General features: G+C 52.6%; 3 protein-coding genes across 6 annotated transcripts in view; all 3 read left to right on the top strand.

Annotated features, from left to right (window-relative positions):
- HOXC4 (homeobox C4) overlaps positions 1 to 27,335 on the top strand; it is a 61,286-nt gene that overhangs the window by 19,163 nt on the left and 14,788 nt on the right. Inside the window, exon 1 of one of the 2 annotated variants that reach the window (XM_033221830.1) lies at positions 23,957 to 24,053. The exons of the other annotated variant lie outside the window; for it this stretch is intronic. The gene's annotated coding sequence lies outside the window, so the exon portion shown is untranslated. Of the gene's footprint in view, positions 1 to 23,956; positions 24,054 to 27,335 lie in introns of those variants that run through there. 2 annotated transcript variants of the gene reach the window in all.
- HOXC6 (homeobox C6) lies at positions 2,874 to 16,818 on the top strand. Of its 3 annotated transcripts, XM_033221837.1 has the most exons (3): positions 2,874 to 3,398; positions 14,580 to 14,925; positions 15,656 to 16,818. In XM_033221837.1, the coding sequence occupies exons 2-3, from the start codon at positions 14,772 to 14,774 to the stop codon at positions 15,961 to 15,963; spliced, it is 462 nt and encodes a 153-aa protein (XP_033077728.1). In that variant the 5' UTR covers positions 2,874 to 3,398; positions 14,580 to 14,771; the 3' UTR covers positions 15,964 to 16,818. The 3 variants fall into 3 exon arrangements, with proteins under 3 accessions (XP_033077728.1, XP_033077727.1, XP_033077726.1); XM_033221836.1 differs by lacking the exon at positions 2,874 to 3,398 and having other exon boundaries at positions 14,368 to 14,925; XM_033221835.1 differs by lacking the exon at positions 2,874 to 3,398 and having other exon boundaries at positions 14,368 to 14,925; positions 15,632 to 16,818.
- HOXC5 (homeobox C5) lies at positions 18,778 to 21,367 on the top strand. The gene is made up of 2 exons (XM_033221839.1): positions 18,778 to 19,560; positions 20,276 to 21,367. Exons 1-2 carry the CDS (start codon positions 19,107 to 19,109, stop codon positions 20,488 to 20,490), a joined length of 669 nt encoding a protein of 222 aa, XP_033077730.1. The 5' UTR covers positions 18,778 to 19,106; the 3' UTR covers positions 20,491 to 21,367.

Here is a 27,335-nt window from a genome sequence, read left to right as displayed (position 1 = left end):
CTTCTTCTCTCTGCCCCCCACTTCTCTCTCTCTCTCTCTCCCCCACCTCCCCTCCCCACCGCTCATCTATCTAGCTCCTGGTCAATGATTTTCCCAGACCGAGGCCCAGGCCAACTCTTGTTTTGTGTAATTTCACCCGGGTCCCAGTCCCTGGCCCCCACGCAAATCTGGCCTGAAAATCGAGCCTGTGTACAGAATTGAGTCGGACTTCCTTCACAGGGGACTCCTGCAGCCCGAGAAAGGCTGTGAATTGGAAGCACACGCTTTAGGCAGCTGGGGCAGCTTTGAGAAGGAGCTCCGGGAAATCTACCCTAACCCAGGGTCCCTGCTGTGAGCAGCGGCACCAGCCAGGTAACCCTGTTCTCAGTGGGAGACACCGGTTACCCACCAGGGAGGCCAGAAAAGAGAGCATTTCGCTCCGACCTCGGGCCTTCCCACAGGCGTGTCCTCCATACTCCGAGGGGCGGCCGAGGTTCCGTTTCGTTTTTAAACGTGGAATTATGATTGCTGTTAATAAAAATACCTGGCCCAATAGCCTAGTGGGATGAACCCAGCATTAAATGGCTCCGAAGGGCCTCGCCGCCTTTTCTCCACACCAAATGTCCCATTCATCCCTTGTCCTGCTCAGCAATGTCCATGGCCCCAAGCCCGGCGCGTCGGAGGGCGGGGTGCGTCTGGCGCCCGGCTTTACTCGAGATGCCAGGCATGGGGAGGGCTAAGCCGAGGGAGCCCCAGCCACCCCCTCATGAAGTACCCTCTCCCCCACCCCTCCTGCCCACAGCCTCTGTTTTCTCGTTTGTAAAGAAAAGGAGGTAAAAACCCGTTTTATAGGGGAACATAATTGTGAGCGGGATGCGCTCTCTTTAGAATCGCGTCCTACCAAATGCTCCCGCCGTCCCATTACCGGAATGAGGACCATTCGGCTGCTGCAGATAGGACTTTCTCTCCCATTCTTTACTTTTTTATTAGCCAATCAAAGTGGCTTCCGAAAGCTATTTGTGATTTGTGAAAAATAGTTTCTTTCAAAATGCTGAGTTGAAGCATCTCGCTCATTGCTCCTTGAATTTATTATTCTAATCTCAACCGTAGAGATAGAATAATGCAGCTATTAAGTTGGGGGGCAAATTCGTTTCTCTGCATTAAATTTTTTTTCTTCCCCACTCCCTCATTGCATAAGCAAAGGAAGGTGCGGACCTGCAAGAGATCTGGGGGTGGGTGAGAGAGGTAGCGAGCGTCCTGAAGGGCTCCTTGAGGGACCCTTGGATAGGCGAGTGGTTTGGTCTCCCCAGTCTTATCTTCCCCAGATAAGATGCCCCAGTGACTGCCTGCTGGCTGGGAAAGTTACCCCGCCCCAATTAGGGAGAACTCAGGACAGGTTGTACCACAGTCTAGAAGTGAAATTTCCGGTGAGCTGCCCGCAGCGCCGTCCCATTCTCCCTGCTGCCCATTGTGAAAAGCTGGGCCAGTGCTTCCTTGTCGTAATTTTTAACTACCTGTTATAAAATTTATGGGTGGGTTTGTAAAAAAGAAACGAGGTCCCTGCATCCGGCCTAGGGAACTGCTTTGCTTTCTATGGAGGAAGTTTGGGGAAGGCATGAGGTATCCCCTCTTGGTCCGGGTTGAGGCACCCAGCCATTGAGATTCCCATGCCAGCTTGATGCGGGACCAAGTGGAGAGCTGCTCGCCTTCAAATCTGCAGCCTGTGGGGAGAGTGACCTGGCTGCAACCCCTCCCCCGGCAAATAGTCTATATGGGGGAATTTATTCTGGACTCACCTTCAAAATTATGGGTCTGGAAAAACAGGCTGCTCGAAATTTTAGCACAGAAGGTGGAATTCAGGGCAGTAAAAGGTTAGTTCTTCAGGCCTCGGTAGTACATCCCAGCTGCCCAGACACTGAATCAGAAAATTTTTCTGAGAAAGGCAGGTGGGTGTGGGCAATCTAACACGATCCAAAAGGCTTACTGCCTTGCACCCCTCCCCCCAAAAAGGAAGTAGAGACCAAGATCTTCGGCTTTAATTTTATTTTTAATTGTAGAAAGATTTCAAGTAAGCCACGTTTGAACTGGGAAGTGAAACTAGGGATGGTCTTGGGGGGAAATGTTTTTCTCTCTAAGAAAGGGACCCCGGGATGAGGGTCGTTTTGAAGGTCCTAGAAGTTGCCCCCAATTCTCACCTCTCCTGCTAAACTGCAGGATTGCCCAGGGTAGGTCTAGTCCCCTAGGTTCTTCAGACCACTCCAGGTCAGGTTTGGCTGGGTGGTTGCCAGTGGTCTTAGACTACTGTTCCTGTCTAGGGTGGAGTAGGGGTTTTCAGGGGTACCCCATAGAAGGGATGTTGTTCTCTTCCAAAAAAAAAAAAAAAAGGTAGGGGTAGGGAGGCACCCTTTCAATCCCTGCAACTCACCAGCCATCACTGCCTCAAGGCCACAAATCTTTGCAAAGCTTTGAATTCCCCCTGATCCAACCTTAATGCCCCCATTTATTAAGGACAATATTTAAAACTCGGCAAGCCAGGAGAGGCAACCGACCCTCCGTGTTTGAAGCTTTCTTTCGTCCGGGCGTCCGCTCTCAGCTCTTTCCGCGCTCGCCTGCAGCAGCCCGGCCCGTGGGGAGTGGGCGGTGGGTGGGGGTAAGGGTGGGGTGGGGGTCCAGGGATGCTCCCTCTATGAGAGAATTGGGTAAACATGGCGACCGCGGCGCCCATTTGCACACGCTACACAAATGCATCGCATTCCCGGTTGTTTGCAGAAAATTTACAGCTGAGTAATAAAAGTTTACGATCGACTCACAAGTTGGATTGGCCACAAGAAGTCATGTGGATTCCATCCATGAACGTGAACTTTTTATTGTGGTTTGTCCGTTCCCAGCGCTCCGCAGAACAGTCCTCTCTGTAAGAGCCTAACCATTGCCAGGGAAACCTGCGCTGGGCGCTCCCTTCATTAGCAGTTTTTTTAAAAATTAATCTGATTAATAATTATTTTCCCCCCATTTAATTTTTTTTTCTTCCCAGGTGGAGTTGCCGAAGCTGGGGGCAGCTGCGGAGGGTGGGGACCGGAGGGGAGAGACAGAAGTTGAGGGCATCTCTCTCTCCCTTCCCGACCCTCTGGCCCCCAAGGGGCAGGAGGAATGCAGGAGCAGGAGTTGAGCTAGGGAGCTGCAGATGCCTCCGCCCCCCCCCCCCCAGGCTGTGTCTCCTGCCCCCTTCTTGCAACTCTCCTTAATTTTGTTTGGCTTTTGGATGATTTTAATTATTTTTATTTTTGAATTTATATAAAGCATATGTGTGTGTGTGGAGCTGAGACAGGCTCGGCAGCGGCACAGAATGAGGGAAGACGAGAAAGAGTGGGAGAGAGAGAGGCAGAGAGAGAGGGAGAGAGGGAGAGTGACAGCAGCGCTCGGTAAGTGTTTCCTTATTGGTTCAAATATGTAACTAATGGTCCGTAGCTGGGTGGCGGTTTCAAGATAAGGACAGCAGCGGCTTGTCTTCGTTAGGGAGTAGAGGAGGATGGCGAGAGGGTGGGCGCGTAGGTAGTAATGGGGAGGAAAAGTGGGGGGTGGGAGAGAAATGGGGTTAAACTGGAATACTGGTAACTGGTAGTGGGGCGATTGTGTTGTCCTGATGTCACTGTGTGCCAAGTTGGGGGTGGAGGGGCAAGGGAACAGCACCTGTGGGGCTCAAGCTGGCGGTCTAGGGCGCCAGCTTTTACTGCCCACTGTGTCAGTACCTGCTTATTATAGATCTTCGGGCTCTCGGCTAATGGAACTGGGTCGGAGGAGAACTGGAAGTTCAAGCTCCAGGCGGGAGAGAGAACCTAGAGGCTGTACCCATTGCCCCCTAAGCAAAGTCAGCCTCCCAACCCCCAAACAAACTTTCCAGCGTCCCCTCCCTGTCTGGCAGCCTCCTCCCTCCCAGAGAGCGCGACTCTTAGAGCTCACACATGCGCAGTGTGGGCCCAGGGCCGGGCCGCAGAGCAGGAAGCGGGCGCATCTAGGCTGCCGGCGGGGCCTGTTAATTGGCAATTAGGGGGGAGGCTGGTGGCTGGTGCGCGTCAGCCGAGAGGAGAGCGTCTGCCCACCCCCTGCTCCCGCCCCCACTCGGGCGGATGGAAGGGTGGGAGGTGCCCTGCGTTGGGTGGAGGGTGGAGGGTGGAGGGTGGAGGGTGGAGGGTGGGGGTGGGGGATGCAGTACTCAAAAGCCATCTTGTGCTTGGAGAAAGAGGCCTACAGGCTTTCCCTTCCCGGGTCCTGCGCCCCTCACCCCCAACCGCGGCCATCCCAGCCGGGATGCCCACTGGACCGGGATGCCCGCTGGCCACGCATGGCTGCTCTAGGCTAGGACCTGCCTCGCCTAGGGCAGAGGTGGGAATGGAGAAGGCCCTAGGCTGGGTGGGGACAGGCCCAGTCCTCCTGGCAGGGTCTCCTAGGTTCTGTGGAGGCAGTGAGGATTCCGGGGGCTGCTGACTTATGGGGTAGGGGCGTCAGCCTGGGGCGGCGGGAGAGTCCTGGGCACTCGGGATCTCTCTAATAATTGGTGCTAATGGCCTGTTGTATAGTCTTAACCCGACGCATATGGTTTCATAACACAGTGGCTTAATTTCTTCCAAATGTACGTGGCCCTGAATGTGTTGCAGTTTGATATATGACCCCGGCCCGGGTCCGAGGCTCCAAGGCGGCCCCTATAAGTGTGAATTTCTGTCTATAAAGGGCGACGCACACGCAAACGCCTACACACCCAGGCAGACACACCCGGAGGCGTGGGGAAGCATATTCCAGACGAGGTCCGAGAGAGCCTGGGGGCCAGACTCACCTTCAATCTAAGCCAAGACACCCCCCACCCCCACCCTCTCCCAGAGGCGCGACTGGGATTCTGCGCCAAGTCCCAGTGGGGGAGGGGATCGCTCCACGATTTCCTGTTTAAACCCTGACCCGTCGCCTGTGGGGGGCCGGGGGAGGGGGAAGAAACCTGTTTTTATCACATTCTTAAAAATACAGTTTGCATTCAGATCAAACCGCTTGGGCCCGAGCTGACGGTGAATTTTATCTCCCCTCCCCCCACAACCGCCTTCCCTTCCTTTTCTGCCCCCCCAAAATTCCCCTTTCGCAGCCAACATAAAGGCCTCTGAGGTATTCTCCCCGGGGAAGAAATGGCATTTTCTCTCCCCCTCCCCCCAACTCAGTAGGACTTGTGTGTCGGCAGAGGCGTCTGACGAGGGGCTAATTTCGCGTTCCTTGTTTACGATCGAGAAAAACGCTTGGCTCTCCCCAAATGGGCCCAGCCCGCCGCCTGCTCCGGCTGCCGCGCGCTCTCCCGCCGCTCAGGCACGGCCCAGGGGCTGACGCCCCGGAGATCCAGCCTGCGGCAGGCGGGAACCCGGAGTCTGTGGGACCTGAAAAGGGCAAAGGGAGTGCGGTGGGACACTGGAGGGGCCGGAGAGGCCCGAAAAAGGGAGCTTTTCTCCTGGCGTAATGTGGGAATCGCCTACCGGTGAGGCCTCTATTTCTCTCTTTCGCCTGTATTTTGTCTGCCCCTGCCCCGGTGGATGGCCGCTGATTGGGGGGGGTGGGAACACAAGTATCCTTTGTCCTCCCCCGAAAGAAAACCTTTTCCAGAGAAGGCCATTCAGGCCAGTGGAGATTCACCTGGAATATTAGAAGGGCCCCCTCCCACCAGAGGGGCGGGCCTGGGCGAGGGCTCGGGTATTTATCTCAATCCTGGAACGACCCGAGTGTGTCCACAGTGAGATTTGGGGGTGCTAGAGTTCGAGGTTGGCCGCTTAACAGCACCATCCTGAGGTGTCTTTATATAATATTTTAATTGATTTTCTGTTCCTTCCTGGCTAGAGCCCTGCAGCTCCCCCACCCCCATCCTATGCCCCTCACCCCTAGACCCATCCTCACAAGACAGAGGCAAGGAGAGAAGGCAGAGCAGCAGCGACCGGCGCTCTGTTTTCATTTTCCACCCTGGCCAGGGGATAAACTGGACCCCAGTGGACTCCAACACCAACTCTCTGCTTCCCAGTTACTTTCGATTTTCTTTCCCTTCTCCTTCTTTCTCTCCTTCTCTGGCATTCAAACAGAAGCACAAGAGGATCCACCAGTGGCAACTCTCAGCCTCCCTGCAGGCCACATTCCCTGCTGACGTGGTCCTTACTGCAGGAGAGCCCTTCCGTGATTATCTAATAATAGCCAGGGTGGCTGAGAATAGAATCTGGCTCAAGGACTCTGCACACCCCAGGCAGAGACACGGAATCTGTGGGTCAGGGCCTGGCAACATTCCTTGGAGCCTCCCGCTCTGAGCCCACTCTTTGGGCACCCTTAGGCCTGCCTGCTCTCCTTACAAGGGGCTTTGTCAGCCCTGCCATCCGCTGTATTTCACGTGCCGGTTCCTAGCTTAGGAGAAATGGGCAGAGCAAACCCTTTCTCTCCCTGGTCTGACAGTTGTGATCCTGAAAGAATGCAACCTTGTTTAGAGAAGGCGACCTTGTTGGGTTGGCTGTTGTGTTCTGAAACCAGGCTTGGGAGTGTTATGTATTTATGATATACAGGCTCAAATGTACAGACTCAGGCTTATGCATGAATATATACATACTCATATTTCCTTGGTGGTTAATTGAATATTACCATGCCTATATTCGCTCAAACACCATTTTATGTGCATGCAAAATTTTGTTAACCCTCACTAGATGAGAATGGGCTCATGGAGGCACCGGGTGCACTGAGCAGGCCCTCTGTGCATGCTCTGCTGGAAATATGTGTGCACTGGAATCGCAGTATGCAGGTTCCAGTAACCAATGGATGCCATAAAGGCCTTCTCAGACTTTATTGCTTTTGTTGCCTGAGCAGCTGGACTGGGGAAATACTAAATCCCTTCTGCTTTCTCTCCACACCTTCTAGCAAACTCTGCCAACTTACAAAGTATTTTACAGGGGAGACCAGTTGTCTTGAAATTGAGTTCTGCGGGACTCTTTTCACGGGTGTGGTGGGTCTGCAAGCAGTTCTGAGTAGACAGGGACCTGGCACTGGAAGCCTCCCTGGGGCGATGAAGGGATAAGAGTGGTTAATAAGGTGGCCTCTAGACAGTGGTCTGGGGCGGCTGTTGGCCAGGGTGCTTGGAGAAGCTGGTGGAAAAGGCAAACCAGAAGGGGTAGGGATGCAGTGAATATGTTTCTCCCCCTGCTTACCCCAGGCAGCCACTTACCCCACCCCAGCCCGATTTGCCTGCATCCATGGTGGCGGATTGGGAGTTCTCTAAGGTCCCCCAAATACCCAGATCCGGTTACTGGATGAACTACATTTTAATCCTCATCAATATCTGAGCCAGGGCGAGACCTGGTCAGAGAGAAGGCTGGTCCGAGCAGCATGGGAAAGGACGCTGGGCCCGCCGCCTGTGGCCTAGAGCACTGAGTATGGGCTACCGAGGCTGAGAATTAATGGGCCTTCTTTCCCAGCCTTTTTCCCTTCCGGAGACACAAAAAGACAGAGCAGAGGGGAAATATCAATGTCACTGGAAAACCCCAAAAAATAAAGCAGGGACCAGAGCAGGGCTGGAGGGGTTTTCCCCCACTCTCTAGGTGATCGGGTTCCTCCCAAGACTCTTGTCCAGACAGGCTGCACCAAGAGATGTGCACCTTTCTTCCACCTTCCTTCCACCCTTCACGGAGGGCAGCCTTAGGCTTTCTGGGCCTTGGTTACCCCGGGCACTGGGGTGACATTACCTCAGGATTGTGCCCCTCGCCTAGCCCATGGCCTCTGCCATGGTGCCGCTGCCGCTCCTGTTTATTGTGTCTGTGAGTTGTTTACTTGTTTTGTCTGCTGCCACCCTGCGTCAGAAACCCGCCAAACCAGCGAACTCGCCCAGGAGAACAAAGTGCAGTGCTATCCCCGAACTCCCTCCCCTTTCCAGCAACCCCCTCCTGCCCTCACAAGCTCCTGCATTCTCCCTTTCGGAGGGGAAGAAGCAGAAATAGTCTTAAAACAGGGCAGCTGTTTATAGGGTCAGGGGAATTATGGGGACACCATAAACCTCCGGGTGTCCCTGTGGTGGAGAGACTTCTGAGCAACCCTTCCCTTGCCTAGGCTTTTCTTCCTTTCCCTGGTAACCACTTGGTTAAGGGGGCCATACTCACTGAGAAAGTTGAGCCCACCCCCGTCAACCCAGTCCCCCAATACCCCACTTCTTTCTGCAGGAGTTTCCCTGAGACCGGGTTGTTGGGTTTTAAATTAGAGTAATGCTAGTGGATTCATAAAGCTAGATATAGCATGTCATTCTCCTCCCACACTCCCTTCTCCTCAGCCCCCCAAAATTGCAGTGAATTTAAGCAAATCCTACAAAATTAAATTGCCCCTTTGCTAAAGATCCTATATGTTTCCAATCCTGCCAGGTGTAGAGTCAGATAGTTGGCTTTTGGCCTTTAATTTTGCTCCTGGCTATTAAATTTAAAACAGTATCATTCAAGTAAGTAATATTCTCATTTCTGAAATTAATTTTCCCCTCCCAGTCTCTCTCTCTCTCTTTTTGCCAGCACAGATTAAATGGTTCTTTCAGATCTGCAAACAATAAAGGATAAAATTATTTATAGGGAAATGAGGATGCTGTTTTATTGTTGGCTTATTGTTCCAGAACATAACAACATTTTATTTTCAAGCAGGAGAAGCTAGACCAGGGGGAGAAAGAGGGGGAAAGGAAAAAAACATGAAGGGAGGGCGGGAACCCACACACAAAACTCCTGCCATGTATAACTGGTAGGACATTTACAATTTCTATATGACAACTCACTGTGACGTCATAAATACCGAGTTCTTGAATTTGATAATTCTCATGAACCTCTCAAATAGGTCCAAGCAATGCTTCATGTGGAGAGGTATAGAAGAAGCCAGGAAGCTGGGGATCCCTTGACCCAGCGCAGAGCAGCACACCCCCTATTGTGGCTTCTTCTTCATGGGACATCCTCTTGAGGCCCTATTCTGGGGGCTGAAAATATTCTGGATATTCTGGATTTTAATTTTTCTCCTGGGCCAAGCAGGACCACTTGCTTTGTCCCCCTCAAGTGTCCCTAGGCGTCTAAGCTTTCTCCCCATTCCCAGCTCAGAGAGCTATATCCCCAGGCTCTCCCCAATCCCCCTCCTGAGCTGATACTCAGCTGCTTGGAATAGAGGTGGGAGGCTTGGGCGCCAGCCCCCAAAAAGCCAGAAATGATTTTTTCCAGATGGAGCTGGAAGGGGGCTCAGGGTTGAGCATGATGGGGTAGAGATGTTTGGGACCTATTTTATGTTAACCTTAAGTCAGAGAAGGGAATTGAGAAGCCAAACAAATGCCGATGTGAGAGTTTGTGTCTGCTGATGGTAGCAGCAGTAAGTGAAGTGCTGGTTAGGAAAGATCAGGCAGAAATCTGGAGAGAAAGAGGGAGAGGAAATGTGACATGAGTTAGCAGAGCCCCTCCATATACCTTTCTTCTCCGTTTAATTGCAATAAAGCAAAAGCAGCTCGGGTAGCCTCTCAACCTCTTAGCCCAAAAGAGGAGTCACCAGCGCAGGCCTCGGAGGTGTTTGGGGGCAGTTCTCAGCAGCTTAACATGCTCAATCTGGCCTCTTCCTCCTTTCCTCCTCCCTGCTGATTCCCCAGCTCCCTTCAACTGGTCAGCCCGGGCCCTGTCCCCAAAATATTAGCACCCCAAAATGGAATCAATTTCTGTGTTAGGTGTATCAAATTTCACTTCTCTCCATGCCTAAACTTTGAAAGGAGGAGTGTTCCTTTTTGGAATGTGGTGTGTGTAGGGGGAGCAGATATGTGTTCAGACAGCTTCCCCATCATATCTATGGGAAACTGAAGCCCCTTAGGTGAGCCATGCTTTAGTGTTCCCAAGCAGCATTCCCTGCATTCAGGTTCTCTGGCAGACCAGGAGGCTTTCTTTGCGATCTGATCCTTTGACTAGGAGTTCCATGGAGATCAAAGGAGCTTATTTATACACAAAACAGCAGGCATTTGGAGTAGAATTTATTTTTAATTTCTAAATAAAAAAGTCAAATAATAGACCAATCGGGCCAACTAAGCAGTCGCTCTAGAACAGCAAAGCCTTAACCAAATAGTGGTTAAGGGGTTGTGAGGGGAGCTGAGCAATTACTGAAACTCGGCTTTCTCCGTAACAGGGATTTTAACCCTCGTCCAGTGGCACAAAAGGGGCCGGCGGGGCAACCGCTCTTCTCTTGCTCAGAAAAGTGAGAATTGGGGGTGGTGGGGGCAGGGTCGGGCAGCTACGGTCGCGTCCAGGCAGCTGAGCACCCAGGCCAAGCGCTGAGACGGAGCACTGAGTCCTGCGGCTCCAGTGCTTGGGTCCCTGAGCAGCCTCCGGAGGCACCGAGCTGTAGTTGCGAGGCAGCAGCCAGGAACGGAGTATGTGTATCTGTGTGCGAGGGTGGGTGAGTCACAAACATCCGCGCAGAGTTGGGGGATCTGGGGAGAGAGAGGAAATAGAGAGAACACAACTCAGGAGGACCTCTGGAAAATATTGTCCCCTAATAAAAATTCCAGATCTCATCCCGCTCACTTCAAATATCCCTCCCCAAGAAATTAATATATTTCCCAGAGCTGAGTGGAACGCAAAAGTCAGCAAGGTGAGGCCTGCCCACGAACCTCTTCAGGCTGGGTCCAGTCCCACCCACCCTTTCCCCAGTTCAAAGCTCACAGGCCCCCAGGCTTTCCCTGGCCTAAAGCGGAGTAAGGCTGGAGTGGTAGCTTTTAACTTGCCTAGGGAAATCCCCAAGTGCCCAGGCTGCAATGCCACCCTTATCTTTGGGGACTACAGGCCAGTGACTGCACCCCACTCAGGTCCAAGGCGCAGGCAGTAAATTTCTCTCCTATAATTAGCGCTATCAAAAGCATGTGTTTTGCACTGGGGAGGACTGGAGAAGCAAGTGGCAACTTTTCCCCTGTATTCTTTTTGTGTGTTTTTTGAATTCTGTTTTTGAATCCACTAATTAAAGCCTCTCTGAAAGTGAAAATCTGCTCTTGACACCAAGCCCCTTCCGAATGCCTGATTCGGGAGGCCAAGGGGCCAGAGCAACAGCAAGGAGACCTGCAAGCCTGATGGGGTTGGGGCGGGGGTAGTGTTCTCTGATTTCTCTGGGCTGGTTTTATAGAAACAAAGAACAAGTTCTCTCCCCTCCTTCCCAAGACTTGTGCATATTTACAGAGCACAACTGCAGTTTTAATAAAACATCTGTTCTTGCTTCTGCTGATGAGTTTCCATAATTGTTTTCAGACAAATTTAACAGGAAAATATAAATATATTTAGAAAACTCTAAGTCCCAACTTTCCCCCTACAGACAGCCATTCTTTTGCCAAAAAATAAAATAAAATAAAATTAACATGAAATGGGAAAAGGAAAATATAATCCAATGGAGGGAAGATCGGGCTCATCTGACCTGCTCTCCCCCCTTGGAGCGAATCCTTTCAGCAAATTTCAGCTGCATAATTAAAGATTTAAGAGAAAGAAGAGGGCTTCTTTCCTCAGGAATGAAAGGTAATGGAGGGGAGTGTGTTGAAAATTAATTTTGCCAAAAGTCTTTAAGCAGTGGAGGAATTTATTTGTATTTCTGTTTCCCCTTCTCTCCCCCTTCCAGCATTTCTGCCTTTTTCACCCAGCAGCTGGTTTCTGTTCATTATAAATCGGCGAGACCTTTCAGTCTTTGCCCTCTGTTTAGGGACGTCATAAAACACTTAACTTTCCGGGGCTGAGGCTCACATTCTGCTTCTCAGGTCGCCAATCCCCCTGAGCCCACCGCCTTTAGGCCCCAATAGAGAATCTCCCCAACTTTGGGGCCCCTTTCCTCTCCAGACATGGTTGAGGAGGGGCTCAAGGAAACCTAGGCATCCTTGCTGGGGGCTGTAGTCCATGCTGCCCCAGAAGCCCCTTCTTTCTTCCAAGGTCCTTCCCTCCCCCACCCAGACATAAAAGAGGTTTTTAAATACATAGAAAATCAACACTCACTGAAAGCGAAACCTCATTAAGACATCCTATCTTCCATCATTCAATTTGTTGTACATTGCAACAATTTAATATCTTGAAGGAAATATCACTGACATGATTTATCCCTCTAGCAATCTCTCTCTCTCTCTCTCTGAAACTGGGGTGAGGGGGACAGAGTTACTCTCTCTTCCGGCCTCTTCTACTTGTTACACCATTACCCTCAGGGCAGAAAGGAGGCTGGGAACTCTGAGAGAGGCTACTTGTGTCCAGGGGTGCACTGATTTGTTCCCTAGCTCAGCCCCCAGAGTACTCCTGCCTTGTTGTCTCTCCCCCACCTCTTGCCCTCCAGGGGGCCTAAAACCTCAGCCAGCTGTTAGAAACCTCTGCTCAGGCATGCCTTGAATTCGAGGACAGCTGGATTATAGGGCAAAAAGCAACTCACATTGGTGTCTATGTTTGTGTACCTGCCAAGTCACCCCAAAACGAGATAACTCATCTAAAATATTTTTTTCTTAATTTAAAAATCCTCCTCTACCCTTTCCCCTTCATTTCCTTGGGGAGAAGAAAGTGTGGTCTAGAAGGAGGAACCTTTATAATTATAGGAGTCTTTCCCCTTCCCTTCCAAATACCGACAAATTTCTGTCCTTTCTATGGGATTGGGGCTGTATTTTTTAAAACCAACACAAATTGTCTGACAGGAAGACTCTTCAACCCCCTAACGAGGTTCATGTATTAACTAACGTGTTATCTCCACCAGCTCCTGCATACTGTCTGCTTTTGGGTTCGAAACTTTATTTTTCCCTCCTAGCGACACTCCAGGGAAACCTTAACATTACAGAAGATGAATAAACGAGTTTTTTCTCAGCATAGTCCCGTTTATGGCTTTATTGCTACCCATTGATTACTCCGCTTTGTTACACAGAAGGAAAAGATCATAAAATCCCGCGACATCCGGGTTCTTGTTATAACCAGTTTTTCCCCACCAACCCACCCAAAAATGGTGGTGGGGGGGGAAGAATATGAGCTTTCACTGCTCCCTGCACACTCCCCAACACCCCTCTTTGTCAACTCAAAGCATTTTCAGCCTATATCACGATATCAAATTAAGTTTGGACTAATCAGGAGAAAACCCCCATCTGCACACTTTCCGCTGTTTCAGTTCGCCTACTGCGGCTCTCTCAGAAGCCTCGGATTCAGCGGCCTTTTCATAACCATCTCTTCCTTTTTTTTTTTTAGCCTCAAGATGGGGGGAAAAATGGGGGTTGAGGCTGCTGAGAGGCCCATCCCCACCAGGGGTGACTGGCACTGGGGTGAGAGCTCCTTAGAACCCCTTTCTGAAGTCTCCAAGCCTCATAGCTCAGGTCCAGGGGCGCCTCCACTGGCGGTGCCCTGAGTCTGGAGGGGGCAGGGGCTTCTGACCAAGGCAGGGGCTTGAGCTTGCAGGAAGCCAACTGTCCATCAGAGCCCCACCAGCCTTCTCTTTCTGGCTGGATCCTATGTGAATTACCCCACCGGCCCTCACTGGCTCCAAATCATAAATTCTCACCAACATAAACAGGAGTTGATGTCTCTAGAAAGATTCTCAGAGTTTTCGTTCTTCCTTTCTCTCTCTCTTTCTCTCTGTCTCTCCCCCTCCGGTGCCACCTCCCTACATTTTACTTCTTTTTTCTCCTTTTTCTATTGCATTTTTATACATTTGCCCTTTTAGGCAGAAATGCTGGAAGAGTTTTCCCAAAAGAGGGGTCCTGAGGAGGAGGCAGAAGGGAACCAGGAGGCAAAGGAGAGCAGATGCGTGGCCCGTTTGCCCACTTCAGCTCTGCCACTGTACCCTGAAGTCTTGCCCCTTTAGACCTAGTTGTTCCCCACATCCCTCCTACATTCAAGACTCTCAGCCACACTCTATTTACTCAGGGGAACAGGTTTCATGAAATTTCTTTCTACTTTTGATTTTTTTTTTTTAATTATTGGAGAAAAAAAATACTAGTTTAGTGAAGGGACTCACTCCATGGAGTGTCAAACCAGGGTTTCCTGCAGGATTTCTGGGGACCCCCTCCTGTGCTGGGAGGGAGTTCCTTCTTCCTCCCATGGAGAAATCAGGGTGTAATTTTACAAGGGGGCAGATATAAAAGATGAAACCAGATTGAAAATACAGGGATTTATCTAGCCCTGCTCTGGCCACAGCACAGCAAAGTTAGCTGGGGCTAAGAGATTTCCTGGGAGTACAGCTCTCCTTACCTAAGTCCCAAGGCCCTGCTCAGGGACGTGCACCCCTCTTTCACCACCAAACCAGTTCCCCTACATATATATTTTTAAAAGAAACCCAAGTCTTACTTTCAAAGCACACACTTAGGCTCAACTAGGGAATCAACAGAAGCAGAAGCGATTTTTTTCCCCCTTCTTGACATCTGGCTTGCGATTGGCTGGGAGGGGGTCAGCTGACTTTGTCATTTTGTCTGTCCTGGATTGGAGCCGTCCCTATAACCATCTAGTTCCGAGTACAAACTGGAGACAGAAATAAATATTAAAGAAATCATAGCCCGACCAGGTAAAGGCAAAGGGATGAATTCCTACTTCACTAACCCTTCCTTATCCTGCCACCTCGCCGGGGGCCAGGACGTCCTCCCCAACGTCGCCCTCAATTCCACCGCCTATGATCCAGTGAGGCATTTCTCGACCTATGGAGCGGCCGTTGCCCAGAACCGGATCTACTCGACTCCCTTTTATTCGCCACAGGAGAATGTCGTGTTCAGTTCCAGCCGGGGGCCGTATGACTATGGATCTAATTCCTTTTACCAGGAGAAAGACATGCTCTCAAACTGCAGACAAAACACCTTAGGACATAACACACAGACCTCAATCGCTCAGGATTTTAGTTCTGAGCAGGGCAGGACTGCGCCCCAGGACCAGAAAGCCAGTATCCAGATTTACCCCTGGATGCAGCGAATGAATTCGCACAGTGGTGAGTTTTACAGCTCCGAGATATAAATTAAATAAACTGAACTGGCTTTATGACCGGCTTCCCTAGAAGAACGGGCGGAGAGAGTTTTTTATGGCCCCATAAAAACAATCACGCTCGTCTCCTTGCCGAGACAGGGCCCCCTCTTCTGCCCCCTCAGCTCGCCTCCCGCTCGCTTGCAGGGGCCTGGCCCCCTTGGCCCCTGACGGATTGGAGGTCTCCAAGACGAGCTGAGGGGGCAGGAACAGGGCAGGGGATGAGGGGAGGGAGCAGAAGATGGGGGAGCCCCCCAAAGTGGAGTCAGTCTGAGGAGAAGGGAGGGGGAGAGGAGAGGCAGAGAAGTGGGGAGAAGTTTCCAAGAAACTAGGATACTTGGGGAGATGGGGGAGCCCAGTCCTTGAGAAAGGGGGCCCTCATCCCCATTATCTGGGATTTTTCAAAAATCAGCTTTTAGACTTGCAGCTTTCCGTTTGCCTTTTGCCCCGCCCCCACCCCCACCCCACACACCTTTCTTTGGGACACACACGTCCCACCTATGGGAGGTCTGAATGAAGTTGGGGTCCTGGCTGTACCCCCAGTGGGGGTGGGGCAGGGCAAACGGGAAAAGGCTAGAGCCCTAATGGGGCTGCGAGCTGCTGGCCAGGTTGGGAGGGTCAGGACTTTGCTAGGCGAAATAGTCTGCAGAGGACGCCTTGCTGATTGCTTTTAGTGTGTTTTGTGCCCGGATCTTTAGGGGTCGGCTACGGAGCGGACCGGAGGCGCGGCCGCCAGATCTACTCGCGGTACCAGACCCTGGAACTGGAGAAGGAATTTCACTTCAATCGCTATCTAACGCGGCGCCGGCGCATCGAGATCGCCAACGCGCTTTGCCTGACCGAGCGACAGATCAAAATCTGGTTCCAGAACCGCCGGATGAAGTGGAAAAAAGAATCCAATCTTACGTCCACTCTCTCGGGGGGCGGCGGAGGGGCCACCGCCGACAACCTAGGCGGAAAAGAGGAAAAGCGAGAAGAAACAGAAGAGGAGAAACAGAAAGAGTGACCAGGACTGTCCCTGCCACCCCTCTCTCCCTTTCTCCCTCGCTCCCCCCCAACTCTGCCCTAATCACACACTCTGTATTTATCACTGGCACAATTGATGTGTTTTGATTCCCTAAAACAAAATTAGGGAGCCAAGCGTGGACCTGAAAGTCAGCTCTGGACCCCCTCCCTCACCGCACAACTCTCTTTCACCACGCGCCTCCTCCTCCTCGCTCCCTTGCTAGCTCCTTCTCGGCTTGTCTGCAGGCCCCTTTCCCCGTCCAGGCCTTGGGGCTCGGACCCTGAACTCAGACTCTACAGATTGCCCTCCAAGTGAGGACTTGGCTCCCCCAACTCCCTCGACGCCCCCAGCCCCGCACCCCGTGCAGAGGGCCGGCACCCGGGCCTGGGGCCTCTGCTTCGGGCCTCAGGGCCCGGCTTGGCAGCCGGGGAGGGCCAAGAGGCCCAAGGAGGGCGCGCCTTGGCTCCACACCAACCCCCAGGGCCTCCCCACAGTCCCTGCCCAGCCCCTCTGCCCCAGCAAATGCCCAGCCCAGGCAAATTGTATTTAATGAATCCTGGGGGTCATTACGGCATTTTACAAACTGTGACCGTTTCTGTGTGAATATTTTTAGCTGTATTTGTGGTCTCTGTATTTATATTTATGTTTAGCACCGTCAGTGTTCCTATTCCATTTCAAAACGGAAAAAAAAAAAGAGGGAAAATTACAAAAAGAGAGAAAAAAAGTGAATGACGTTTGTTTAGCCAGTAGGATAAAATAAATAAATAAATAAATCCCCTCGTGTTACCCTCCTGTATAAATCCAACCTCTGGGTCCGTTCTCGAATATTTAATAAAAGTGATATTATTTTTAAAAGTTTATACCGGGAATTCTGTTAATTCGCTCGCCCGCAGGCCTCGGGATGAGAGCTGGAGCAGGCTCCAAGCGCTCCCGCGCCTGCCCGCCGCCTGCAAGCCCACAGCCCTCTGCACTCGCCATCCCCGGAGCCCAGGCGCCCGGCCCCGGCCTTCTGTTGGTTCTCGCGATCGCACTGGAGGGCCTGGGAGGCCTCTCTGAGCTCCTGCGCGGAGCAACACACACACCCTGCGGCAAAAAGGCCGCGTAGGATTTTGTTCCGGGGGGAGCCCGGATCAGTCGGCTTGGGCACCAGCCCCACGCAGGCCTTTCTTCCTTTATGTGGCGCCGGGATCCTCGGCGTCCGAACCCCCAGGCGCCCCGAAAGACCAGTAAAGAAGCACTATCCAGGCACCAGGGTCTCCTGCGCCCACTCCCGGGAGTTGGAGGTGGGGGGCGCCGTGAGAGCAAGCCCCAGACCCGCGCCAAGCCGGCAGTTGCGAAACGTGGCGGAGGCGGAGAGCCGAGGGAAAGAGAAGACAGCGGGACTGGAGCCTTGTCGGCAGGGATTGAGCCATTCAAGGACATCTTGAGAGAGAAAGCCTGGAAACTGAGCTCTCGCCGGTTCTGGGACTCCTGACGTGGCCGGGACAAAATTCCTTCTTCATTACAGCTCCAGCCGGGCTGGTTCCTTACTCTTCTCTCCTCAAACGGGTGAAGAGGCAGGTGAGGAGCGCAGCCGGACCCTAACCGTTTATCAACCCTGGCCTTCTTTCTCCAAGCCTGACCAAAGAAACCTGAGTGGGCCTACGGGGAGAGGTGTTGAGGGGGGTCTCCGGAGGGAAAAAATCCGCCAGAGTGTTCCAGGCCCTTCAGATTCCCTCCAGTACCCCCACCCTCGCCTCCAGCGCCTCCACCAGTGAGGAGGGGGCCTTCTGGCGGGGGCGGAGATTTCCTGGGAAGAAGCAGGCGGGAAAGTATGAGATTTGGGGCTACTGGGGAAGAGGATGGGGCCGAATGGCTGCAGATACCCTGCGAAGGCTACCCAGGCGCCTGCCCTGCCCACCTCCCAGTCCGCCCCATTCCTCTTGGTAGCTCAGAAATTGCTCTCCTGTGGATCTTATGGATTCAGGTCCATGGAAAGCCTGGCCCAGAGACCTTTTCCCCAAAGATCACAAAACGGGCCTTTTCCTCTGCCGTGCTCACGTAATATTTGTGGAGGCTTCAATCTTGCTTCTCCATGCCCTCAATTTAACATCTATTTTCTGTCTAAAACCTCTGACATAGGTACCACACAAGGATCGCACACAGGGAGACAGAGCAGTCCTCTAGACCATTGTCTGCTCTGTCCGTGTCCACGCACACACTTGAAAATTGCCTTGTTGCCACTCTGGGGACCATAGCATGGTGAGGTCTAGCCAGCTCCACCTGGCTCCTCACCTCCAGATCCATCCCAGACAGCCCGCAGCACCCTCAGCTTCATGACCCCCCTATCTTGTTCTGACCACTCAGGATCCCTCCTCCTGGGCGTCCTGTCTATCTCTCCAGAGGCTAATTCTACTTTCTCTTGCTGATAGGCACCTCTTCTGCAGTAGTGGGGCCTTAGGGCCTGCGAGGGACTTCTACCTTTGGCTTAGGGAACCTAAGTTAAACCCCACTGAGTCTCCAGCCTGGACATGGGCCACCCTACCAAACTAAATCTCCTTTCCTCAGCCATTTTTGAAGATTGGAAGACCCTGGCGGTTGGGAGAACGGGCTATTCATTACAAAAAAAGCACTCTGTGCATTATAGGTGGGGCCTCATCTTTTCCCAATTTTAAATAGAATTTAAAAGGCTAGCTCAGAGGTTGCTCCAACAACCAGCTTCTCCTTCACAGTGCAGGAAATTCAGCTACCGGAAAGCAAGCTGGTGCTCCAGGGGTGCAATTCCCCCATATAGGCACCAGGTGTCGCTGTGGGCTTGTTGTCCCGGCTACCCCCAATTCCAAGAACCATTTTTTTTTCCTCCCCCTTCCTTCTTTCTCACTCCCTCTCCCCCTTGGTTGGGCTTTGCCAACATATCGAGATGCGTTTCGCCGGCTTCCATCACTAACCTCCCGGAGGTCATCAAGCCAAATTTATGAGTGGCCGCTCGAGTCACGTGACTCTATTTAAGGCTCCCTTATTTGGGAAGAGCGCATAGGATAAAGAAAGAGATATCTCCACCTATAAATTGTGCACTTTGGAGAACAAAAAACCCCTCAACTTCAAAGAGTCACAAATCACCCTTAATCAAAAAGGGTGCAGAAATTTTTTGGGCCCTCCCCGCCATGAGCTCCTACGTAGCCAATTCATTCTATAAGCAGAGCCCCAATATCCCTGCCTATAACATGCAAACTTGTGGGAACTATGGATCGGCCTCAGAGGTGCAGGCATCCAGGTACTGCTACGGCGGATTGGACTTAAGCATCACTTTCCCACCGCCTGCGCCTTCCAACTCTCTCCACGGGGTAGACATGGCTGCCAACCCCCGGGCTCACCCCGACCGCCCCGCCTGCAGCGCCGCGGCCGCTCCGGGACACGCTCTGGGCAGAGACGAAGCGGCTCCTCTGAACCCCGGGATGTACAGTCAGAAGGCGGCTCGCCCGGCGCTGGAGGAGCGAGCTAAGAGCAGTGGGGAGATCAAAGAGGAGCAGGCGCAGACAGGGCAGCCCGCCGGACTGAGCCAGCCACCGGCCCCGCCACAGATTTACCCGTGGATGACCAAACTGCACATGAGCCACGGTAAACTTTAGGACTTCATTTTGCGCGCTCGGGTCCGCCTGGGTTTTATAGGCCATGCGGGGCAAATAAAGAAAAAAAACCTGCGGCCATAAATTTTACGATCCAGGCATCAATGGCTCGTAAAACTGTCCACTAAAAGGCTTAGAGGCTGTGTGCGCCCAAATTTACGACGACATAATTGGATCATAGGAACAAAACGTGTATAAAAGGCAATATTCAATTTTTGGGGGAGAGGGAGGGAGTTAAAAAAATAGAGGGATCTGTAGGGTGAGGAGTGCGGGGCTCCCGAGCGGGGATCCCCCCGCTGCTCCCTCCCTCCCTCCCCTGCGGAGCCGGCTCCGCCGGCGCTCGCGGCTCCGGAGGATTCCAGCGACTCGGGAGGGGCGGGAGGGGGGTCCCCGGTGCTCGGATCTCGAGGGTGCTTATTGTTCGGTCCGAGCCTGGGTCTCCCTCTTCCCCCCAACCCCCCGCCCTCAGCCCCTCCGGCTGCAAAGAGAAGGCTGCGGTGGAAAGTTTCCTGCCTGGGCGGAGGCGCCTCTCCCGGGGCTGGGCTGGGCCGGGCCAGGCCGGCCCGCCTGCGGCCCGCGGGGCCTGTCTTGCGGCTCTCGCCTCCTCTCCCTCCGGCCGCAGGTGGGGGTCTGGGGCTGGGGTGGGGACGGGGGAACGCTGCACGCTATTCACCCCTTCCTGGCTTGGGGTGGGGTTTATGTTCCAGAGACGGACGGCAAGCGGTCCCGAACCAGTTACACGCGCTACCAGACTCTGGAACTCGAGAAAGAATTCCACTTTAACCGCTACCTCACTCGCCGCAGGCGCATAGAGATCGCCAACAACTTGTGTCTCAATGAGAGACAGATCAAGATCTGGTTCCAGAACCGCAGGATGAAGTGGAAGAAAGATTCCAAAATGAAAAGCAAAGAGGCTCTTTAGACGCAGCGGGGGAGGCCCGCAGAGCGCGCCCCTAGCTGGTTCCGGTCCCTGCGCCTTTCCTTTTCGCCTTTCCTCTCTCTATATTTCGGGGCGGGGGCAGGTGCTGGAGCACTGGGCTCCCGGACCTCACAGACAAAAGCGCTTTTCCTTGGCATTACGCATCCCTACTGACCCAGGGTTCCCGCGGGGCTGCCCGGGCTGCCCCATCTCCCCTCAGCTCGGCTCAACTCGGTACCCGGGACCCAGGGCAAGCTCCGTAGGGCTTCCCCGGAGGGCTGCGGCGTACAGGCTGGCGCTGAACGAACCTTGGCCTGGGCCGTCTCTCCGACTCTCAGCCTCAGCGCGGCCCTTCGGAGTTAAGGTGGGCCCGGCCTGCGCCACAGGACCCTCGCCCAACCCTCTAGCCTCGCCCTCTCCTTTGTTCCCGGCTGGACGGGTTAGACAGCCGCAGGCTGGCGAGTGCCTGGCCCTAGACTCGGGGTGCTTCCTTGTAGCGACTAAACTAGATTTTCACTTATGAATGATTTGCATATGAAAGGAGAACATCGGCCTAGGTCCCCCACGGTTGCTCTATGCTTTCCAAACCTTGTCTCCACAACCTCTTTCCCCCCAAACCCGGGAACCTCCCCAGCCTGCGCCTGCTGCATGCCCTCTCAGGCCGGCAGCCCCAGCCTGCTAGCTAGCTCAACTATTGGGGTTTCCTGACACTGGACCCCAGCAAGTGGTCCTAGAGGCCCTTTGCTGTCCCATAGTCCCTGCCACGACTTTCTGTGCCCTCCTGACCCGTTGCTGTTGTCCAACTATTTATTGACTCTGGGTCCTTCCTGAAACTATATTTTGTCATATCAAATAAAGACGAAGAGAGAACAGGACTAAAGATGCAGTGGCTCCTGTCTGTTTGGGGCATGTATTGGGTAAAATTGTCTAAATGGGCTGTGAGGTGTAGAAGGAGACCCACAAACTTTAAGCCTCCCCTTTAAAACATTTTCTAGCTTCTAGGGGCAGTGAGTAGAGGAAGGTGAAATTGAGTTCCTTTCCTGATCCTTGGCTGCAACAAGAGCCTCTGGGGGAAGAGAAGGGCACCTAGGCCTCAGGTACTGGCTTTTCCCATGCTGTGGCTGTCCAAGGCCTTCACACTTCTGCACTCCATGAGGCCTCTGGACTGGCAGCATCCCCCACTGTATGCCAAAGCTCCGGTGCAGGAACCAGTGGCTCCGCCGTGCTCAGCCTCAGGCCCTTCTGGGCTTCTGAAGATCTTTCCTGGGCCTAGGTGGTCCCTGAGAGGCCTTGCTGGACATAGAGAGAGGGCTGAGCCCTCACTCTAGGGACACATTTGGTCCCAGAAGGGCCTCTAGAGGGAAGTGGCATTGCTTGGTAAGGGGGTGTTGGGAGAGTTGGAGGAGGTGTGCCTCAGTATCTTAGATACTGGGGAAGCGGAAGCAGGGAGGGCAATCTGCAGCATGTATCAGCCTGGCAGGAAATGTTCAGACTGTTTCCACCACCTTCTAGGGCCTAGGGCTATGCAGGACAATTAACTGGGAAAGGAGCTGCATAGACCAATGCTGGAGTCACGTCTGTTTGCCATCATTTATGTCAGTCTCTGGGATTTTGTGTGGAGGAGAGGATGGGTTAAAGGTGGGGGTGGGAGGAGGCAGATAATTCAGGTAGTGTCTGAGGCTCAGGTCCTTCTCCAGGTTCCTGGGATGGGCTGGGGAAGGAAGCACTTTACAGTAGAAACAAATGTGGGAAGGGTCCATAAAACTTCACTGCATTTCCTCTCCCACCTCCCACAAGGGGGTGATTCCCCCCCACACTAGGCCCCCCACACTGGTGGAGTGAGGGTTTGGAGCTGGGCTGCAGGAGTAGCCAAGAAGAAAGGGGAGCAGAGAGGCTCTGGGGAGGGGCAAGGGAATATTTATGATTATTAATGCTGATGCTCCTTGGATTTATTATAAGTACTAACTTACGCTGCATCCCACTGCCTAAGCTACCCATCAGTCATTTTTTAAAAGACCCAAGAGCCTTTCCTCACCCCATGCTTGGCACATAGGCAGTCTCAACAAATGTTTATTGAACAGTGCCCACAACTGCCACCCTTCCCCTTCGCACTGCACTCAGGCCAGGTTAGGGCGCCTGTTGTCTCTCCTCAACTTGCACACAGCAGTCAACCCAGACCAGCTCGCGCTCTCGCTCTCGCGCTCTCTCTCTCTCTCTCTCTCTCTCTCTCTCTCTCTCTCTGAAATAAAATGTGTAATTTTCTTCAGGGAGTTATTTTAATTTTTTCTCCATGCTGAGTAAAACTATTGGGCGAGCAGTGAAGCGTGGAGAAGCACTGGCGTCTCCGGTGGGTAACAGTTAACTAAAAAAGAGGCTGTGGCGCCCGCATCAGCCCGCTCCAGCCTCCCAGGCTGCCCAGGCCCTGTGCTCCCTCCCCAGGGGACAGGTGTAACACCCCGGGGGAAAACCAAGGGCTTTGTCATGGATGGGGCAACGTTGGTTAGGGCTGTCAGGCAGGGCACACCAGCCCCACCGTGCACTGACTGCCTCCTCCCGGCAGGGTTTGGGCCTCTCCTTCCCTGGAGGAGCTGAAGGTCTGACTCATTTTGGCCAGGCTTGGGTGGACACAGAGTGCCTGCCTGCTCTCCTCCTTCCTGTCACAATCTGCAGGTCTGCCCAGGCCCCAGCCTCGGCTTCTGTGGCGTCGGTCGGCATCAGCCGCGGCAACCAAGCCAGAGGCCTCATACCTACTTCCCTACACTGGGGGTGTGTAAGGCCCAGATCCCTCATTTCTCCCTGAACAGAGGCTTCTGCTTTGGGACCTGCGGTAGTTTCCCCACCTGCCAGCCTCCTAGAACATAGTTCCAGGTACCAGGGTCTGGCATTGCTCTGGGGGAGTTCATGGAGGGGGCTTCTGGGTTCCAAACAGAGACCATGGAGCCTGCCTATCCACTTTGCCCTGGAACCCACCCCCTCTGGCAGCGAGAAAGAAGGGGAAGAAGCATGACTTACCTTCCGGGGGAGTGGGAAGAGGGGGGACACGGCCCACTCTGAGCAATTAGAGGAGAGAGGAGGAAAAAATAAGAGGACAAAAATATCAACACGACCTCGAAGGCGACAGGTCCTTATGGAAATAAGTAAGTAAATAAATAAATAAGGATCTACCCTCTCCCCGCTCTCCACCCTGCAAGGGGGATGTGGGGGTGGGGCAAAGGAACAGCACCAGGGCTTTTTAGTGTAACTGAGCATTAGAGAAATAGGCATGGCTTCTATGTGAATTTAGGAGTTTGAAACTTTTGGAGGTTATTTATGTGAATAGCCTGAAGGCAAGCCCGTGAGTGGCTCTTGGGGGACCACGTGATATCATTAAACCAAGTTTTATGGTGTAGGGAGAGCTGACAAACCCACAATATATTTACATCATATATAATCTTAACTGTCCAGCCACGCAGCTGCTGGTGAGGTTTAATGCTAGGACAGAGGGCCTGGCAGTTAGAGGGGATTACGGCGCTGGGGACGATGGTGAGAGAGGTTACATCTTCGCAAATGAATCCCAGGCGAACGCTGTGAGTTAATTCTCTTTTTCTCTCTCTCAGACCCTTTCTCTCATTTACCTAGCCACCCCCCTCACTTGATAGAAGGCAGTTCCCACTCATTAGGGGGAGGGGAAAAGGCCTTCTCAGGCTGGGGTGGGAGAAGAGAAGAAGCCTAAGAAGCCGCTGGAAGTAGGAAGATGGGGGAGCTTGTCTACCCAGAGCAGCCCTCCCCTTCCCACTCCTTATTCTCTCTGACTGCAAGTCAACTGGGGTAGAGAGGCCTTGGTTGTTTAGAGTTTTGTCAGGTCTTCCTGACCCTTTCAGTTGAGAAGAAAGCAAGCGGCAGCAACAAGGGTGTTTGGTGTCTGTACGGGTATGTAAACTCTAGACACAAGTTCGAAATGCCTCTGGGGCCCCCTGTTCCAGCAAGGGGTGAGTTCAGCCATTGGCCAGTGGCCCAGAGTCCACGCAGGGTGGGAAGCTGGGGAGAAAGGCAGGGAAGGAGGGTTTTGTGGCTTCTAAGCCCACAGGCTACTGCTGCCTGAACTGGCAAAAGCATCCCAAAGGTGGCTGTTTGAACCCAGAGGTCCCAGAGTGCCCCCTCCCTCCCTCATCACCAGGTTTGGATGGGCAGCTGTCTCATCCTCTGTAGTTTGGCATCTTAGTCCGTCTGGAGCCAGTGTGGTTTCATGCTTCCTCCTCTCCCTCTAGCTGCTTGGGTCTTCCTGGCATTCCCAGCCCTTGCCTCAGATAAAACTAGGCCCTAAGAGCCCTAGAGGTTCCTGCTGTGAGTGGAGTGTAATTGTGTGTTGAATGGGTGAGGGAGCAGAGGCAATGTCTTTGCTAGGCTGGGAAAGTAAGTCCCCCAACCTTAAAGACAGAGTAGCCCCTCGGGGATGGAGCTAGCAGGGCCCAATCTGAGCACTGCACCCTGGGGTCAATCCTAATGCTAGGGCGCTCTTCAGGTTTCTAGAAAGGAGCAGCAGAAGCATTGGGCATGAGAGGCACGTGTCTTCCACACCTGCGAGTGCTATCCCTCCCTGTGCGTCACCGGGAGCTAAGCCAGGAAAGAAACAACATGTGAATTCAGGCTCCTGTACTGGCCAGCCATGAATAGCCAGGGCTTTGGAAGCAGGGCTGAAGGCCAGCGGACCCATAGGGCAACTCTTCCAGGCTGGGAGAAAGGGGTGGGGAGCAGAGGGATTGAGCCAGATCTGCACCTTCCAGAAGGAGGGGCATGCCTGGGGAGCAGGGGTGTCTGGGCGCCTGCTTTGTGGAAAGGTGCTGTTGGGGGATGAGGAGGGAATGCTGTTAGCCTCGCCCCTGCTGCTTAAGGGACTGAGGAAGAACCGAGAAGCAGGTAGACTCTGGGAGAATGAATGGGGTACAGAGGCCCAAATAAATGAAGAGTCTTAGCTGAGCCCCATCCTTCAGTCTAGGGGTCTCTCACTTGCATGAGGAGCTCGGGAACCCGACATGGAGGATTCCCTTGACGCCATCCCTCAGGGCCTCAGTCTCAGCCAAGATTCAGCCTCCCCCACCCTCCTCCCTGATGCCTTTATTTCCCTAGGATCACAGGGAATTCTCTCCAGCAACGCATTGGAAAAAACTAATTACCAGTTTCTCCCTTCCTCATTACCAGTCCCTTTTGGCTCGCTCCTTTCCTCTAGTCTGTGATTTTGAGGGTTTCTGGAAACTTTCCTATACAAGCAGCAGGGCGACGGGAGTTTCTCTTGGTCTGTAACTTGACTCTTTCCCTCTCTCCAGCCTCCCCAGGGCTCTAGGGAGCGAGTGCAGTGGTCTTTAACCGGGAATTTAGCCAGGGCCGAAGTCCCACATCCAGGCAAGACTCCACCCTGACACTCGTCTTGACTCCCGGCCAAATCTCAGTCCCATTCCCTTCCTCTCTGTGTAGACGGGCATTCGAGGGTGTTTAAAGATTTACACAGCGTCCCTTGAGCCCTTTGATGACTTCTTCACCCCTTTTTCTGTTCTTTAGGCTCAAAAGTTCCATTTAAATACCACCCCTCTTCCTGTGATAATTGATTCTCCTTCCCCTCAAATAGTTTGCCTCAGCTTTTTACTGTTTTGTAAAAACAGTTTCAATTTCCACCTGGAAACAAGGCAAACACATAGGAGGCCTGAAATTCTTGGTTTTCCCACTCACTACCCTAAATCCGAATTTGGAGTCCCTCTGGATCGGGAGGAAGGGCAGGCAATCAGGTGCCAAGCTTTCCAGCCAACCCGGAAAGCTTTCAATTTTGTTCCTAGGCCTTTAACCCAAGGAGAGGTCAAGCAACCAATCAGAAATACACTAAGCAGGGTCACATGGTCCCCATCAACCAATCAGCAAAAAATACTTGGGTCTCTGTCTCGCTTTTCCCATCCGGCCCTGTTCCTTCCTCCCTCCCTCCCTTCCCACCACGGCCTTAGCTCGTGGGTTTACCCTATCTCAGATTTGGAAGGCTGGAGTGATACCCAGCATATTCTGGCCTCCTCTCTCAGTCCCTGAACCATCTCAGGAGTCTTTGGCTTGTCTCCTCAATTTCTTACAAAGTTGTGTCTGGGAGTCAATCTCAAATGCACAAGGATGTGAAGTTGTGGGGGCAACCTCTGGATTATTCCCACGTTCGCCAGCGTGATTCTACCCAGTTTTCTGGGTGTTGTAGTTGTAGACTCTAAATTAGACTTTAGAGCAAATGCGGATATGAACTCCAGCCCTAAATTCAAATTCTGGCTGTGATTATTCCCCATACACTTACAAGTATTCACTCTTCTGATTTTCATGTGGGCAGGTGGGGTGATTAGAGGAGAGGACTTTTGATTTATGTTTCTGGAAATGCTCCAATAGCCATTAGCTTTATCAGACTGCCTCAGGCTGATAAAGTTAGGAAGGGAGCAAAAGTGGAGTTTTTTTTTAAAGTTGTGTTTGGTACCTCTCGTTTGTCAAATAACTTTGAGCTAGTTAAGGGCTCTGGAAACGAATGAGCACAGAGAATTTCGACTCTCCTCACTCTCCACATTAAATAGTTGATGGATTTGTTTAAACCCCTTCCTTTTCCATTCTTTTAACAGGATATAATAATAGTAATAATAATAATAGACTAGGTGATGATCCTATGTCCTGGCCAATAGCCATCAGAAGGTACAGCTACTGAAGATGTGGATTTCAGTGTTTGAGTTTACATGGATTAGACCAAGAACAAGCAATAGGCGAGAAACTATTGCTGAGTAGGAGCATCTGAGGCACAGGGAGTGCACATCTATGACAGAAATGCTTGTGTTTCTGGAATGCTTGGGCTGGGCCCTGAG

The sequence above is a fragment of the Trachypithecus francoisi genome, unplaced genomic scaffold (genome assembly GCF_009764315.1).
Source record: "Trachypithecus francoisi isolate TF-2019V2 unplaced genomic scaffold, Tfra_2.0 Lachesis_group11, whole genome shotgun sequence".
Taxonomy (NCBI): Eukaryota; Metazoa; Chordata; class Mammalia; order Primates; family Cercopithecidae; genus Trachypithecus; species Trachypithecus francoisi.
Note: the sequence above shows the minus strand (reverse complement) of the source record. Positions and strands in the feature narration are given on the sequence as shown.

Excerpts from the sequence above, each read along its gene's own strand:
- HOXC6 (XM_033221835.1), top strand. The coding sequence starts at position 14,526 with ATGAATTCCTACTTCACTAACCCTTCCTTATCCTGCCACCTCGCCGGG. Across the intron at positions 14,926-15,631 it reads GCGAATGAATTCGCACAGTG|TGTGTTTTGTGCCCGGATCT; the intron begins GTGAGTTTTACA and ends GATTGCTTTTAG.
- HOXC5 (XM_033221839.1), top strand. The coding sequence starts at position 19,107 with ATGAGCTCCTACGTAGCCAATTCATTCTATAAGCAGAGCCCCAATATC. Across the intron at positions 19,561-20,275 it reads CAAACTGCACATGAGCCACG|AGACGGACGGCAAGCGGTCC; the intron begins GTAAACTTTAGG and ends TTTATGTTCCAG.